This window comes from Hemicordylus capensis, chromosome 3, assembly GCF_027244095.1.
Source record: "Hemicordylus capensis ecotype Gifberg chromosome 3, rHemCap1.1.pri, whole genome shotgun sequence".
Taxonomy (NCBI): Eukaryota; Metazoa; Chordata; class Lepidosauria; order Squamata; family Cordylidae; genus Hemicordylus; species Hemicordylus capensis.
In genome coordinates, this window is record NC_069659.1 from 15,799,783 (window position 1) to 15,816,695 (window position 16,913).

The 16,913-nt window shown below is 46.5% G+C and overlaps 1 protein-coding gene across 1 annotated transcript in view; it reads left to right on the top strand.

The window, feature by feature from the left end:
• The first annotated feature begins 1,296 nt into the window (after positions 1-1,296).
• PRSS23 (serine protease 23) overlaps positions 1,297-16,913 on the top strand; it is a 28,048-nt gene continuing 12,431 nt past the window's right edge. Inside the window, exon 1 of the mRNA XM_053312889.1 lies at positions 1,297-1,763. Within this exon, the coding sequence (XP_053168864.1) occupies positions 1,756-1,763 (8 nt within the window). The 5' untranslated portion in view covers positions 1,297-1,755. The remainder of the gene's footprint in view (positions 1,764-16,913) is intronic.

Below are 16,913 nucleotides of genomic sequence, written 5' to 3' on the forward strand. Positions count from 1 at the left end.
GCGATTCCCCTGAGGAAAGACCACAATGTTTGCACTTTTTTAATTCAGAAAGAAGGTGGGTAATAAGGACATGATAGAGGTGCATAAAATTATGCACGGTGTGGGTCAAGTGGATAGAGAGAAGTTCTTCTCCCTCTAATATTAGAACCAGGGTCATCCGTTGAAGGTAAACGCTGAGAGATTCAGAACAGAGAAAAAGTACTTCTTTACACAACATGAAGTTCAACTATGGAATCCACTGCCACTGGATGTGGTGATGGCCACCAATCTAGACAGGTTTAAAAGGGGGTTTGACAAATTCATGGGGGATAGGGTTATCAATGGGTATTAGCCATGCAGTCATCCACCAAATGCAAACCAAGGTGAAACCAGCTTAGCAAGAGGGCAATTCATGTCCGTGACCACAAGACCAGCTCTCTTGTGGCAACTGGGAAAGACCCCATGCATTCCAAAGGCCAAGCCAGCATAATCTATGACAGGGGTGTGCAACCCTTGGGCTTTCCAGTTGTTGTTGATCTATGACTCTCATCATCACCAGCAACAATTTATTGTGGCTTGGGATGATGGGAGTTGTAGTTCAACAGCAGCTGGAGAGCCAAGGTTGCATACTCCCAACCTATGAGATACAAAGATCTTTACATGGTGCAGAAGTTAGTGATAATCCTAGTTCGAAGTTCCTACTTTGTTTAGAGAGTGATCAGGACTGTGGTCTTAAGCTTTCTGCTGTGTTCCTTTCTCTCCCTGTGACCACTAGAAGGGGACCCCCTGCATTCCACAGGCCATTCAGTCTTTTCCGGGAATGCATCGCCCCCCCCCCCCGCACAATTCCTTGTGTTTGGAACTCTGCTATTTTTTTTGTTCTCTATTGAACAGAAACGGCCCAAGTGGCTGAACTGAGTTAACTTTGGGCACTCCCAGGAGACGTTCTAAGCCACACACACACACCCCGCCGCGCAATCAATGAAACAACAGGAGAATAAATAAAACTTTTGGGGACAGGAAAACTGGAGAGCTAAAGGCACACAGAGAAAAACACGGGGGAGGGGGAGAGTTCTCTCTCTTTTCTTCCCCATTCCAAACCCACCCACCCCAAATGCTTTGGAAAAGAGGGGGCCTGCTGCAACACAGCCTTTGAAATCTGCAGCAGCGGATCTCTTTCCCTACTTTGAGATTTGCTTTGCAGGGAGGGGCGTGTGCTGGGGGGGGCGTTGTTTAGGGAGGGGAGGGGCAATAGCTCCGCAGAAAGAATGAAAGGGCGGCTTGAGTCACATGGCGCCTGCGCTGCAGTGCCGGCAGACGAGTTGCAAAGAAGTTTTCCTCGCTGCTCCCCCCGCCCCGCCGGCTCTCTCCTTTTGCACAGAGGGCTGAGAGCAACAGATTGCAGAAGGAGAGGACCGGCTCCGAAGTGACACCTGCGAAGAGTGCGCGTCCGAAAACCACCATCCTTCCCGGCTCCTCTCTCTGCATCTCCTTCTTGGATTGTGAAGGTCCAGGAGTTTGGTGACTGGTGGCGGAGGAGGGAACCGTGCAAGCCCCACAAGTTGTTTTGTGTGTGGGGCCGCGGGTTTGCACTGATCTGTGCTGGGGCGAGCAGAAGGCAGGTCTGAGCTAGTGGGGGAATTCCCGCCCAGCGTCAGCAGCATCAGCACCACAAACCTGGACGCGATGGGACCTCTGTCGTCACCTGCCTAACTTTTCTTTTTTCAAATTGTCCTCTGGGGCACTTGGAATCCCAGATCGGCGCTCGGCACCGGGATGAAGCGGTAAGTAAGTTGGCAAAAGAGCTCCAAAGCCAAGGAATGAGATCTCAGCCAGAGCGATGCGCACTTCCATAGCAGTAAGCGCTGCTGAACCGAGGGATACTTGCCTCCAAGTAAACATGCGCGACAAGGGACTCTTTCTGGGAGGGTAGCTAGAAACCAGTCTGTCAGAGCGGAGTGAGTTTCTGCTCGGGTTTGGGTTGCTGCTGCTGTATCTTTAAAAATAGGGTAAAAAATAGCATTTATTTATTTATTTATTTATGCATGCATGCATGCATGCCGAGGAGTGGGAAGGGCTATTGTGCATGGGATACCCGTGGTTTTCATCTTAATCCATGGGATTTGAGCAAATCTCAAGAGATTAGGCAAATTTTCTCCTTTTAGGATGTAAGAGAATGGTTTGAAGTTCTTGCCTTTGGGGTGGTGCTGATTCTTCATACCCGTTTCTTGTCCACCTGATTTCTGATTACCTGGGCTGCCCAACTTTGGCCCTGCTGCAGATGCTGGACTACAACTCCCATCATTCCTGACTGTTGGACACTGTGGCAGGGGATGCTGGGAACTGTAGTCCAAGAGCAGCTGGTGGGTCAACGTTGTGCAGCCCTGTCTTAAATGCAGGGAATCTCTCTTTGGCACAGATCAGAGGTGCCTGATCCCACAACAGGGGCTTTCTAGCCTGGGTCCCCAGATGTTGTGGAATCCTACAACTCCCAAAGGAGATAATGGGAACTGTATTCCAACAAAAGCTGGGGACCGACACCTTTCCTGTAACACTTCATTATGGCCACTGGGATAATTTTCTTCATTCCCCCTTTTTGTTCACTCTCTGTGGTCTTTCCCAATTCCCAGGGATCTACTAGATGGTTTTGTGACAATCTCTTTTGCAAAGGCGTTCCCCTCAAGGCACATTCTGGGACCTTGCAGTTTTCTCCCTAATTCCTGATGAGTATGTGGGTGACGAAAAGAGAGGAGCTGGTGGCGATTGCTATGTGCCGAGCATCAGGCACTCTGTGCATGCTCAGTGACTCTGATAATAATGCCTAGCACTTACATAAAACCTTGCAGCTGTTCTTCTGTACAGTTGCCAGCCAGGTTGTGATCTGGAGCTGCATCCTGCGCCTTTCAATTTGACATGAAATGGGGAGATGAAACAGCGGCAGCAGTTTTTCATGGCTGTTCCCTGCCCCATCCTTTCACCTGGATGTCCATCTGCTCTGCAGTAGACCTGGAATCCTGCTTGCAGTAGCAGGCATGTGTCATTTCAGTAGCCCCTACAGAAATGTGTCCTGGAATAGCGGCTCATAAAATTCAGACTTGTTTAAGAACCTATTGAGATTTGGGTTGCGTTAGGATTGGAACCAGGGCCTTCCCAATATATACTTTTAGCCGCTGTGCTAGGACTGAATCAAACTCTGCATTACACCTCAGGTGCCAAGCCACCTAATGGTGCAGTTGGGAAATGCTTGACTAACAAGCAGAAGTTTGCCAGTTTGAATCCCCGCTGGTACTATATCGGGCAGCAGTGATATAGGAAGATGCTGAAAGGCATCATCTCATACTGCATGGGAGGAGGCAATGGTAAACCCCTCCGGTAGTCTACCAAAGAAAACCACAGGGCTCTGTGGGCGCCAGGAGTTGAAATCGACTTGACGGCACACTTTACTGGGTGTTTGCTTTGATCTGGCTTGGGACCCACCCATTCTTGAGCTCAGCTGTTTAGTTAAGCTTCTTGCCATTTCTTGGAATGCCTGTTTTCAATGCCTTGTTAAGGAGAAGTCAGGGCTCTTCCAAATGATGACTTTCCTACCAGGAGGAAACTGTAGCTCAGTGGGAAAGCACATGCTTTGCAAGCAGGAGATCCCGGGCTCAGTTGCTGGCACCTTCAGGTAGAACTAGGAACAGACCCCGTATGAAGCCCTGGAGAGCTGCTGTCAGTCAGAGTAGGCAACACTGAGCTATGTGGATCAATGGGCAGCACTGAGCTAGGTGGATCAATGGTCTGACTCGGTATAAGGCAGCTTACTATGTTCATGAGTCTGTTTCCAAACAATATGTGCTTCATGTGGGAAAGTTATGCAAGTACAGGTTGAGTATCCCTTATCCGGACTGCTTGAGACCAGAAGTGTTCCGGATTTTGGATTTTTTTCGGATTTTGGAATATTTGCATAATGAGATATCTTGGGCATGGGATCCAGAGCACCAAAACAGACACCAACAGAGCAGGCACCAAACTGAGCAGGGAGTGGAGGAGGGGTTTTTCCCTTTTCCCTCTAGTGCCAAAGCAAGAACATCAAAAGCCTTAAAAAGCTTCACAATAAAAACAGAGCCGCAACTAGAGAGAATTGCAGACAAAAACAGCCTTCTGAAATAAGTAAGTTTTGACTGCATGTTTAAAAGCAGCAAAATTGGGAATCTGCGGGTGAGTGAGCTGAGGCGTTGTTGTTACGGCGTGGTGTCCGGATTTTGGAGCATTCCGGATTTCGGATGTCCGGATAAGGGATACTCAACTTGTATCTATTTTGACATGATCCGATGTAAGAGCTAACAGAAAGACACATAACTTCAGCCAAAAAAAAAAAAAAAAAAAGAGTGCAGGTTTCATACATGAAGGTGTGCATAGTTTCCCCTACATTTGGGTAATTTCCATGCAGCAGTGTTTTTTTGGCACAGTAGTGCCGAGCGATGGCTTTTCAGATCATGTAATTTCAGCAAGAACATGAGAAGCTGCCATATACTGAGTCAGACCATTGGTTCGTCTAGCTCAGCATTGTCCACATTGACTGGCAGCAGCCTCTCCAAGGTTGCAGGCAGGAATCTCTTTCAGCCCTGTCTTGGAGATGCCAGGGAGGGAACTTGGAACCTGATGCATGCAAGCAGGCAGATGCTCTTCTCTGCATGGCTCTATCTCCAAAGGGGAATATCATACAGTGTTCACGGTGCATGTAATCTCCCATTCATATGCAACCAGGGTGGACCCTGCTTAGCAAAGAGGACAATTCATGCAGGTTGGTGTTCATGGCGTGAGTTTCATATTGTTGGACTACAGCTCCCATAATTCCTGACCAAAATGGGAATGATGGGAATGATGGGAGTTGCGGTCCAAAAACATCGGGGGGGGTCCCAAGTTTGTGGACCCCTCCTCTGGTTTATTTCATAGGAATATAGGAAGCTGCCTTATACAGAGTCAGACCATTGGTCCATCTAGCTCAGGACTGCCTACCTACACTGAGAAGCAGCAGCTACTCCAAGGTTTCAGGCAGGGGTCTTTCCCAGCCCTACGTGGGCTCCTTCCAGAGAACAGCAGTAAAATGCTTTGGCTTGGCAGGATTTGTTTTGAAAAAGACCCCCCAGAATCTCAAACTCCTACAACAGGGAAAATACAGCTGTTTTTCTGCAATGGTCTTGCAACGTTATAGCACTAAATCGCAAAGGTAAAATCCAAAGTAAGGCATCGGAAATGTGAACGGCACCTTGCTGTCAGCACAGGGAGTGCGGTGTCACAACACAGGGAGTGCGGTGTCACAACACAGCACACCTAGCAGATCTGTAGTGGCACTGTGGAAAAGGTTCATCTGGAAAGCGCCCTGGAGATGCTTGGGGTTGAACTTGGGACCTTCTGCTTATAAAGCAGACACTCTACTACCATTGTAAAGATAAAGTGTGCCATCAAGTAGGATCAACTCCTGGTGACTACAGAGCCCTGTGGTTGTCTTTGGTAGAATACAGGAGGGGTTTACCATTGCCTCCCCCCACACAGTATGAGATGGTGCCTGTCAACATCTTCCTATATCACTGCTACCCGATAAAGGTGTTTCCCATAGTCTGAGAAACATACCAGCGGGGATTCGAACCGGCAACCTCTGGCTTGCTAATCAAGTCATTTCCTGCTGTGCCCTTGTACCATGGCCTCATCCCCAAAGGTGGCATATGTGTCTCTCATCCAGGCATCAAGACCTGCTTAGCTTCAGTTGTATCATGTGGCTTTCTAGGGTTGCCAACAGTCCCTTATTGGCAGGGACGTCCCTTATTTCATTCCAAAATTATCTGTCCCTTACAGGACACCATTTGTCCCTTATTTTCAGCTAATGGGAAAAACCTATGACTGAGATCAAATCATTTATTTTCACTAATAATGAAATGAAGGTCATGTCCATGTGCTTCAACTCCTCCCCCTCCCTACCAGAGTACTCTGTGGTTCTTGTGGGCTGGTTGGGTTCCCCCAGTAGTCCCATATTGGGGACATTAACATTAACAGCCATCAGTGATTGGCTAACTTACCATTCTCCAGGTATCAGGCTCATGAAAATCACGCAAGTGATGATTGCTAGATAGTGTTCGTGTGCGAAATGACTAACAACTCAGCTAACTATGGCTATATCAATAAGTGGAGGAGAAGCGATCTAAGTTGTAACCACGTTCCCTCTAACAGGGATTCCCAGATGTTGACTACAACTCCCAGAATCTCCAGTCAAAGGTCACTGCAGCTAGGGATGCTGGGAGTTATAGTGAACATCATCTGGGTATCCTTGTTGGAGGGAACAGTGGTTCTAACTAGTTTAAGTTGAAAGTGGTTAGAACACACATAGCACTGCTACTCAGGCCTCTGATGTGGCCCCTAACCCACATATTTCCCCTCTGTGTCCCTTATTCTGCTAATGGACTGTTGGCAAACCTACTTTAAACCATGCTCTGGGGCCATGTTGGGAAAATGTCCCATCAGAAGCAACAGGGAGCCTCGCTGCTTCCATGAGAATTTCCCTGCATATGGGGCAGATGGGTACTTTTAAAAATCATATGTGGTGGACATGTAAAAAAGCTCAAAAATGTTGGAAAATAATCCATTCCAAGATGCAGCAAATTTTACATATAAACTTCCCTTTTCTTCCAGAAAATTTCATGTTAAATTTTACTAAACCGCATATTCCTGCAAAACGTATTGAACTTTCTTTATATATGATAACGGCGGGAATAATCCTTTCCTGTTGGAAAACAAATTTGATTCCGACTTTAGATGACTGGCATCTCAACCTTTGGGAATATGCCTCAATGGCCAAAATATCTGAATATATTAAAAATAAATCTGAAGATTTTTTTCTTTTCAAGTGTGGGAACCATTTATTCAATATAATATACCACAGGGATTGGAACCCCATCCGGGATATGGCTTTTCTTTGTAGAGGAAATTAATGCAGACAGCAAGATATCATTGTTGTTTCAATTCTGTACTCAATAATGCGCAGAGTATGGGGTGAGGAGATATGTTGGCTGAAGGAATAAAGGTCAGTGTATATAGACTATATTGAGAATCTTTGTAATTGCTGGGTTTGACTATTCTATTTCTTTTTTCTTTTTTTCTTATTTCTCTTTGTTTATATCTTTTTAAAACAATATTAAAAAGAGAGAGAGAGAGAGAATTTCCCTGCAAACATACTTCAAAGCATAGCCTAGTTCAGGAATTCTCAATGTTGGGTCCCCAGATGTTATTGGACTTCAACTCCCATAATCCCCAACAAAAGGCCACTGCGGCTGGGGATTATGGGAGTTGAAGTCCGAAAACATCTGGGGACCCAACACTGAGAACCCCTGGCCTAGTTGAACTTGTAGAGGCAGCGGGCGGCCCCCTCTACAGTTGGTATAATAGCATTAAAACTGGAAAGGAGGGAAGCTACTGCAAGGAAGTAGTTATGAAGAGTGGCATGGGGGATTGTGCAGTAGGTACTGGACAAGGGGGTGGGATGTGGGGATCGGGCTCTGCATAAGAAAGCTTGGCACCAGTGTTCCATCTAACAGAGATTCCCAGATGTTGTTGACTACAACTCCCAGAATTGCCAGCCAAAGGTCAAAGCTGGGGATGCTGGGAGTTGTAGTGAACAACATCTGGGTATCCCTGTTAGAGGGAGCAATGCCTGGCACTCATCTTTCTGAAAGTGTCCTTAGAGCAGAGCTGGGCAGACTTGGCCTTCCAGCTGTTGTTGAACTACAACTCCCATCAGCCCCCCAACCACAATTTATTGTGACTGGGGATGATAGCCGTTGTAGTTCAGCAACATCTGGAGGGCCAAGTTTGCCCAGCCCTGCATTAGAGTGACTTTGGACACAATCCCATTTGTTTATCACATCTGGGCTCCCTCTTTCCTCCAGGGAGTTCAGGAAGGTATATGTCCTTGCATTTTATCTTTGCAGCAACCCTGTGAAGCAGATCAAGGGCCGTGAGAGCAATCCGCATTTCATGCATGGTGCAGTAAACCTTGGCATCATGTGCCAGGGAGCTCATGGTCTGTGCCTTCCCCCTGGATGTTTGAGAATGTAGATCTCCCCTTCTCCTTTATTACATGGATATCCTCCCTTTCTTCCACCAAGAGGTTCAAGGCAGTGTCTATGGGATGCCCAGGCATTCACCCATCCAGGCACTGACCAGACTTAACTCTGCTTAGCTTCAGGAAGGTGTTTCAACACATGCCCTCAAACCAATCCTAGGACTATTTTGTATCTTGAATCCACTGAAAGCATGAAACATCCCTTCATGACATCCCCTCCTTGCTAACTGAGCAAAGAGGCACTTTTTAAAGGTGTCGATTCTCTTTATTGAGCAGGGGGAGAGCAACTGGCCCTATCCAGCCCCAGCACAGCCTCCCTTCAGTGGCTCTTGCTGGTGTCCATTTTATGTTTCTTTTTCAGATCGTGAGCCCTTTGGGGACAGGGAGCCATTTTATTTATATCTATGTAAACCACTTTGGGAACTTTTGTTGAAAAGCAGTATATAAATATTTGTCCTCGTCATATTCGGGACTACATGGAGATGTAAGTCCACCCACACTGGCTCTCTTCTAATGTTTCAAAGGAGGCAGGAGTTCCTTTTATTTCCTGTCCTCCCACATCTCTGAAATAGAACTTGTGCATCTCTCCTCCTTGTTGGGAGGAGAGCTGGTCTTGTGGCAGTGAGCATGAATGGTCTCCTTTGCTAATCAGGGTCTGCCTTGGTTTGCATTTGGATGGGCCAACCTCATGTGAGGGCTATAAGATATTCCCCTCAGGGAACGGGACCATAGTTCAGTGGAAGAGCAGCTCCCTGCTTGCCTGCAGTCGGTCCTAGGCTCACTCCCTGGCCTCTCCTGGTAGGGCTGGGAGAGACCCCTGCCTGAAACCTGAAACTTGGAGAGCGGCTGCCAGTCAGTGTACTGAGCTAGATGGATGAATGGTCTGACTCGGTATGTTCCTGACTTGGTAGGTCTCGATATGTTCTCCGTAGGTCTTGGTATGTTCCTTGGTATGGTCATATGTTTCATGACCCAGGATCTATGCACTTCATAAATGCAATGTAGATCCTGAATGAGAGAAGAAATGCAGTAATTCTATATTGGGCAAGGCAAAGATGTGGAGCAATAGGAAGAGCTCCCTCTGCTGTATTGCCACATCTGCAGCAGTCCTTAAGGCTCAATCTAGCAACCAGCAATGAGGAGGAGCTGGTCTTGTGGTAGCAAGCATGACTTGTCCCCTTAGCTAAGCAGGGTCTGCCCTGGTTGCATATGGAAGGGAGACTAGAAGTGTGAGCACTGTAAGATATTCCCCACAGGGGATGGAGCCGCTCTGGGAAGAGCATCTAGGCTCCAAGTTCCCTCCTTGGCATCTCCAAGATAGGGCTGAGAGAGAGTCCTGCCTGCAACCTTCGAGAAGCTGCTGCCAGTCTGTGTAGACAATACTGAGCTCGATAGGCCAATGGTCTGACTCAGTATATGGCAGCTTCCTATGTCCCTATGAGGAAACCCTGTTCCTTGAGCACTTTAGAATCCTGATTGAGGAGAGGGCTTTTATAATTGATTGCTCTTTCTTACAAAAACATCCCCTACCCGAAGACAACTAGATTTCAGGGAGAAAGGTTTTGATCTCGCCCTCTCCCTGACACGCTATTTTCTGTGTTCCAGGATTCTTCTTCTTCTTTTTCTTTAAATGCAGGGCATCTAGAAATCGAACAAATAATAAATTCATTCATCTGAGGCCCCACTTGCAGCCTACAGTGGCATAGTCCAGAAACAGGTTGGCTGCTTTGTTAGCTGTTTGTGAGAATGGGACGCACATTTCCAACATGTACATTCATTTGGCATGCAGGGGTGGAGAGAGATGTTTGGTTAAAGACAGTTTGCAATTTCAGTATAAACTCTGAAATTCTTTTGCACACTCTATACTTATCAGAAAGAGGCATGTTTGTGGTTTAAGAATTCAACAATGCAGCTCTGCTCTCGGGCTTAATTTTGCTCCCCCTCCATTTTCCTTAAGGTTTTTTTTCTTCAAAAAGTGCTATTTAAAGTGGTTTCTTTGGAGATAGATTAATGTTTAACTTCTTATCTGTATGCCTGAGCACACACCCTGGCTGGACTGCCCTGCTCCCCTCCACCCCTCAATTCCATCTGGCCAAAAATAGACTCGCTTTTCTTTGTTCCTGTGTGTATTCTGACTGCTGACTCCAGAAGCAACACTGATTAGAGGCAAATGTCCAGCCATTATACTTCATGCTTTAATGAGGTAACGAGAGCAAGTCTTGCCTGTGGCAGGATAGTGGAGGGGTGAGGAATATTGTGTGCAACACACATTTTGGAAACACCAGCAATGGATGGACTGTGCAGCTCATGATTAAAATGACGCTTGCTTTATTGGGTGATGCTCAGGGGATCTTGGCTATTTCCACCAGCTGTAAAAAGTTTGCCTTAGTTGCAAAATCACTGGGCTGCTGTGTCTTGTGATGGCCTTGGAAGATTCTTGGAATCTATAGCAGTAAAGTGAGTTCTGCTGGCCTTGAACTCTTGGTATGATTGGGGTAAAAGGCACTAATGTCTCTAAAGCACATATGCCATGTAACTTAATATGGATGTGTTAGAACATGAGAGGAGCCTTTCTGGAGCAAACCTAAGTAGGGATGTGTTGAACGTTCTGCAGGCACAACGTTCTGCCTTGGAACGGGCTGTTCTGAGCATTCCAAGCTCGAAACAGAATGTCCTTAACAAGGGGGCCTGTTTCGAGCTCAAAATGACCCATTCTGAGGTGGAATGTTTCAACCCATTCTGAGTGCCAGTTTGGATTCCAAAATAGTGCCCATGCATGCGAAGAGGCCAGAAGAGCACCATTTTTGAATCCAAAATGGCGCTTGGAACATTCCATTCAGAATGGGGTCATTCTGACAGAAGGATCTGCGGTTTCTGCATCCCATTCTGTTCCATTCCATTCAGAATTGAACGCAAAACATTTTCCGTGCACACCCCTAGACCCAAGACCTATCTGGTCCCATAAAACTTTTAAAGAAATTATAACTGGGTGTCCACTGTTGACCCATATTGTGTCACAGCCGTGTTTTTAAAAGCCACTCTTTCCCATTAAACTTAATAAAAATTCATGAAAACTTTTTGTATGGTTTTGTTATAACTGCTGATGCAGTTTAGTTACAACTACTGTTGGCCTATAACTACTAATATTTCTTAAAATAAGGCCTGTGACTTTAAATGTTACTAGAAAGGGTTTGTTTAAAAATATTACAATTTATTCATATTGACAATGCCTGAGATGATTCCCCCCCCTTCATTACATGAATGTTGTGTGTATAAATCATGCTTACTGGGTGTCCACTAGCTAAGATTGGGTGTCCCGTTTGGTACACAACTCTAATAGCCTCTCTAGGCCAACACCCTGTTTCCTACAGTGGCCCAACAGATGTCTTGGGAAGCTACACTACTCGGAGATGAAGGCATGCCCCCTCTCCTGCCACTGCAGCTGGCATTCAGAGGGATCCTGCCTCTGAACCTGGAGGTAGCCTGTAGCCATCAGGATTAGTAGACACTCATAGTCCTCTTAAAGCCATCCAAGCTAGTGGCCATCACCACATCCCATGTCAGAGAATTCCATAGATTAATTATGCACTGTCAGGAAAAGTACTTCCTTCTGTTGGTCCTAAATTTCCTGGCCATCAGTTTCATAGATGATGCTGATTCTCCCTTTACACATTCTCCAACCATGCATGATTTTATAAACCTCTATCATGTCTCTCCTTAGCCACTTTTTTTCCAAATTAAAAAGCCCCCGGTATTCTAGCCTTGCCTCATAAGGAAGGTCCCTGGGCCCCTGATCATCTTGGTTGCCCTCTTCTGCACCTTCTCCAATTCTGTAGTGTCCTTTCTGAGTTATGGTGACCAGAACTCTACACAGTATTCCAGATGTGGCCATGCCATAGACTTGTATAAAGGCATTATAGTATTAGCAATTGCATTTTTGGTTTTATTTTCATGATCCCTAGCATGTGTTGCCCAGAAGGCTCTCTTTGTACCCCCATGGAAGCCACTTCCTCTCACAATTGTTAGAGTTCTTGGATTGCACTTCCCACTGGCTCAATATGTGCTGGAAAATGTATCCATCCGTCCCCACCCTTGTGAGTACCAAAAGGCGTTTTAGGACTCCTCCACACAGAGAGGTGCTATTCCAGGTCCAATCCCTGGTAGCATCTCAGACAGGGCTGTCTGAATCCCTGCCAGTGTAGGAAACCCTGAGCTAGATGGGTCTTGACTCGCAGGATCGTGAAACTTTAGGGTTGGAAGGGACCTCAGAGGTCTTCTAGTCCAAACCCCTGCTCCGTGCAGGAAGCTGCTACAGCATCTCTGACCAACGGCCATCCAGCCCTCTAGTTCAAAACTTCTAATGCAGGAGAACCTATTGCTGCAGGAGGCAGACTATTCACTGTCTGACAACCCTTAGAGTTAGGGAAATCTTCCTAATGTCTATCCTAAATCTGCTTCCTTGTAATGTTGACTGATTGGTTCTAGCCCTGCCCTCAGAGCAGTAGAGAACAAATCTGATCCTTCTTCTCTGTGTGAGAGCCTTTGAGATATTTGAAGATGGCTATCAAACCCATTCACCCGCAGTGTTCTGTTCTCTTTGCTAGGCTAAACAGACCCAGCTCCTTCCACCTTTCCTTGCAGGATTTGGTTTCCAGACCCCTTGCTATCTTTGTTGCCCTTCTCTGAACCCCTTCTAGTTTTTCAATGTCCTTACAATGCAGGGTCCAGAACTGAACACAGTATTCCAAGTGAGGAAGCTGCCATACACTGAACATAGGAAGCTGCCATACACTGAGTCAGACCATTGGTCCATCTAGCTCAGTATTGTCTACCCAGACTGGCAGCGGCTTCTCCAAGGTTGAAGGCAGGAGTCTCTCTCAGCCCTATCTTGGAGATTCTGCCAGGGAGGGAACTTGGAACCTAGATGCTTTTCCCAGAGCAGCTCCATCCCTAAGGGGGAATACCTTACAGTGCTCACATGTGGTCTCCCATTCAAATGCAACCAGAGCAGACCCTGCTTAGCTAATGGGACAAATCATGCTTGCTACCACAAGGCCAGCTTTCCTCTCCTTAAGGTCTGACCAGAAGAGAATAGGGTGGAATGATTACATGAAGAATACGACTGATACTTATATACTGCTTTTCAACAAAAGTTCGCAAAGCGGTTTACATTGATATAAATAAAATGGCTCCCTGTCCCCAAAGTGTTTACAATCTAAAAAGGAAACATAAGACAGCCACGGTAGGGATGCTGTGCTGGAGATGGATAGGGCCAGTTGCTCTCCCCCTGCTAAATAAACAGAATTGCCACTTTTAAAAGGTGCCCCTTTGCTCTGCTAGCAGGGGTATATCTATCTATCATATTTCTATGCTGCCTGACATGTGCATCCCTAGGTGTTGTACGTAAGTTAAAATGCAACAAATATAAAAACAGCATAAAATGATTAAAACAACTATGATATAAAACCAGTTAAAATTAATATAATTATAATGAGATAATGACATCTCATTATCTGGACACAGTGCTGCTGTTAATGTGACCTGAGATTGTATTCACTGTTTTAGCAGCTGCATCACACTGCTGGCTCAGGTTCAACTTATTGTCCGCTGACTAAAAGGCAGCTTTCAACAGGTCACAACTAAGGAAGCTTCTCATCTTTATTGTGCTTCATGTTGGGAGAGCCAGTGGCCAACTTGAGAACCTTTCAGTGCTCAGCAAGAGGCTCCAGCCTGTAGCCCTCCCACCTGGGGCAGGTATCTACAGAACTGTGGGTTCCCATTCAGCCTTTGACAGTGGGGGAACTGTTTTGGGGAGCACAATCCTATAGCGCAGGAGAGTGTGCCTGGACAAAGCAGCCACATGGTCAGGGTCCTCCTCTCTGGATGGTGATTGGATGAGAAAGATCCATGTTATAATTCCATCAGCTATAAGCTTGGATGGCTTTAAAAGGGGCTAAGACAAATTCATGGAGGAAAGGTCTATTGATGGCTACTTGTCTAGTGGCTATAGGCTACCTCCAGCCTCAGAGGCAAGGTATGTCTAAATACTAGCTGAAGGGGAGCAACAGCAGAAGAGGGGGCAAGCCCTCACCCCCTGTCTGTGGGCTTCCAGTAGCATCTGGTGGGCCACTGTGTGAAACAGGATGCTGGACTGGATGGGCCTTGGGCCTGATCCAGCAGGGCTGTTCTTATGCTCATGATTAGCTCCATCCTCTGGACTTGCATCACTAGAAAGTAGCTCACAAACTATTATGGTTGTATGTGAAGCGGCCTTAACCATCCCTGCAACCAGTGTGGTTGAAAGGTAGACCCCCCCTCCTTGAATTATTCAATTGCACTTGTTTATCAAGCTGAGGTTTTAACGTAATAACCCAATCAGCTATAAGTACGAAGCTAGAGGAACTTAGTTATTAACAGTTATAGTGTCATAAGAACATAGGAAGCTGCTATAGACTGGTCAGACCATAGGTCCATCTAGCTCAGTATTGTCTACAGACTGGCAGCGACCTCTCCAAGTTGCAGGCAGGAGTCTCTCTCAGCCCTATCCAGGGAGGGAACTTGGAACTTTCTTCATGTAAGTATGCCAGTGCTCCAGAGCAGCCCCCTCCCCTAAGGGGAATGTCTTCCAGTGCTTGCACTTGTAGTCTCCCATTCAGATGCAAACCATGGTGGGCCCTGCTTAGCAAAGAGAATGATGCATGCTTGCTACCACAAGACTGGTTCTCTTCTCTGTTGATGTTGGGTAGGAAGTCCCATCTCGATGCTGTCACTAAACCCCCCACCCCCCAGCCTTCTCTAGCCACTCACGGTACAGCAGCATTTGTGTGCACAGGGAAATGCTGTCACTGTGGTGGCCAGGTTCGTCTGTCATTGGCAGCCTGGGGCATTCCAGGCTGCCAGTCACGGAAGCGCCTGCCCTCGACATTTATTATTCTAGGCACCAGGGCTCCCTAGTGTTTAGCATTTGTCAAGCCCAAACTTCATAGCCACCTAATGACACAGCAGGGAAGTAACTTGCCTGGGAAGTAAGAGGTGGCTGGTTTGAATCCCTGTTGGTATGTTTCCCAGACTATGGGCAACGCCTATATCGGGCAGCAGCGATATAGGAAGATGCTGAAAGGCATCATCTCATACTGCGTGGGAGGAGACAATGGTGAACCCCTCCTGTATTCTACAAGAGACAACCACAGGGCTCTGTGGGTGCCAGGAGTCGACACTGACTCGACGGCGCAATTTTACCTTAACTTAAGCAAAGAAGCACCTTTTAACATTGTGATTCTCTTTATTTAGCAGGGGGAGAGTAACTGGCCCTCTCCACCCCCAGCACAGGACCTCCAGTGACTGTTGCTGGTGTCTGTCTGATGTTTCTTTTTGGATTGTGAGCCCTTCGGGGACAGGGAGCCATCTTATTTGTTTGTTTGTTATTTCTCTGTGTAAACCACTTTGAAAACTTTTGTTGAAAAGCAGTATATACATATTTGTTGTTGGTTGTTGTTGTTCAGTATAGCCAGTACTAAAAAAGAATGTGAGATGGATAGAGTGAGGCTGTGTGGAAGGGAACAGCTCCGTTGATTCCACAGCACGTTTCTTTCCAGTGGAACACCCAAATTATTTTTTAACGGAGGGAGGGAAAGTGAAAACCAGAACAAGTAACTCTGAAAGTAGCTTTGCCAACTGGTAACAAAATAACACAATGATCCTATTACTTTGCATGTGGGTGCACTCCTGCCCGCGTGCCAACATACCTGCTGTGTCTCCTGTATGTGTTGGCAGATACCCTGGGCTTGACACTCTTGCAACCTGATTCAGTTTTTCCAGCACGTCTCCGCTCATATCCTTCAAATTAGCAGGGATTTGGCAGGGGAACAGATCTGAGAGGTTGCTTTGCAGAGTTCTGTGCAATATCCCTGATAGACTGCATGGAATATATACAGCTTGTGTTTAAAACCCTGTTGAGGGCATCTGTCAGCCTTACTACACTTTGTAGCCAGCGACCTTGATTTGTGTTTTTAACAAGTTGCATGGCCAAGGAAAGCTGTTTGGATATTTTGGCAGGCGAAAAACTAGCTGGATTCCCATTCTGAAATTGGTTATAAGAAAATCTCCTTTCTTTCTTCTCTTCCCCCATCCCCCACCCTGGCTCGGCTTTTCTGTTAATCATTTTGGCCTCTTGCCTCGTGGAAAAACTGTCTTCATTGCAAAAACTGTAATGGAGACTATTCTTCTCACACAGTTTATGCACTGTATGTTGTGGGAATGGCTTCTAATTAGTGGGCTGGAAGAAACACCTCCTAAATAGCAACCTTAAAAAAAACACAAAAAACCCATTAAAAATGGATGGCCTTATTGAAAAGAGAGATTCATGGTATATAAATGCTGGGGAAACGAAACCAATTTCTTTCCAGGTCATATTCTTTGAGGCGGAAAGGGCTGTTCGTATTTCATTCAGATGTATGTGGAACTTGCAGCCATCGGGACACCGCTCAACTGACGACTGAGTATTTTACTGTGGTCAGACCGTCAGATGGTGAAGGACACCCTAGTGCCGGTCCACCCAAGCTGTGTGCTGTAAGAGAACTGCCAGTATGCCATGAGAAACTGATGAATCACATAATTAAAGGCTCCTGTGAGCACAAAGTTGCCACCCACAGAGGAGCCTGTCGGTGGCCACCTCTCTGCATGATTCATTGCTCGGTGTTGCCTCCTAGAGGTAGTTCAGTGGCAGAGCATGTGCCTTGCAATGCAGAAAGTCCCGGGTTCAATCCCTGGTATCTCCAGGGTTCAATCCCTGGTATCTCCACTACACCACGCTGGCTCACTGACAGTTACTGACATT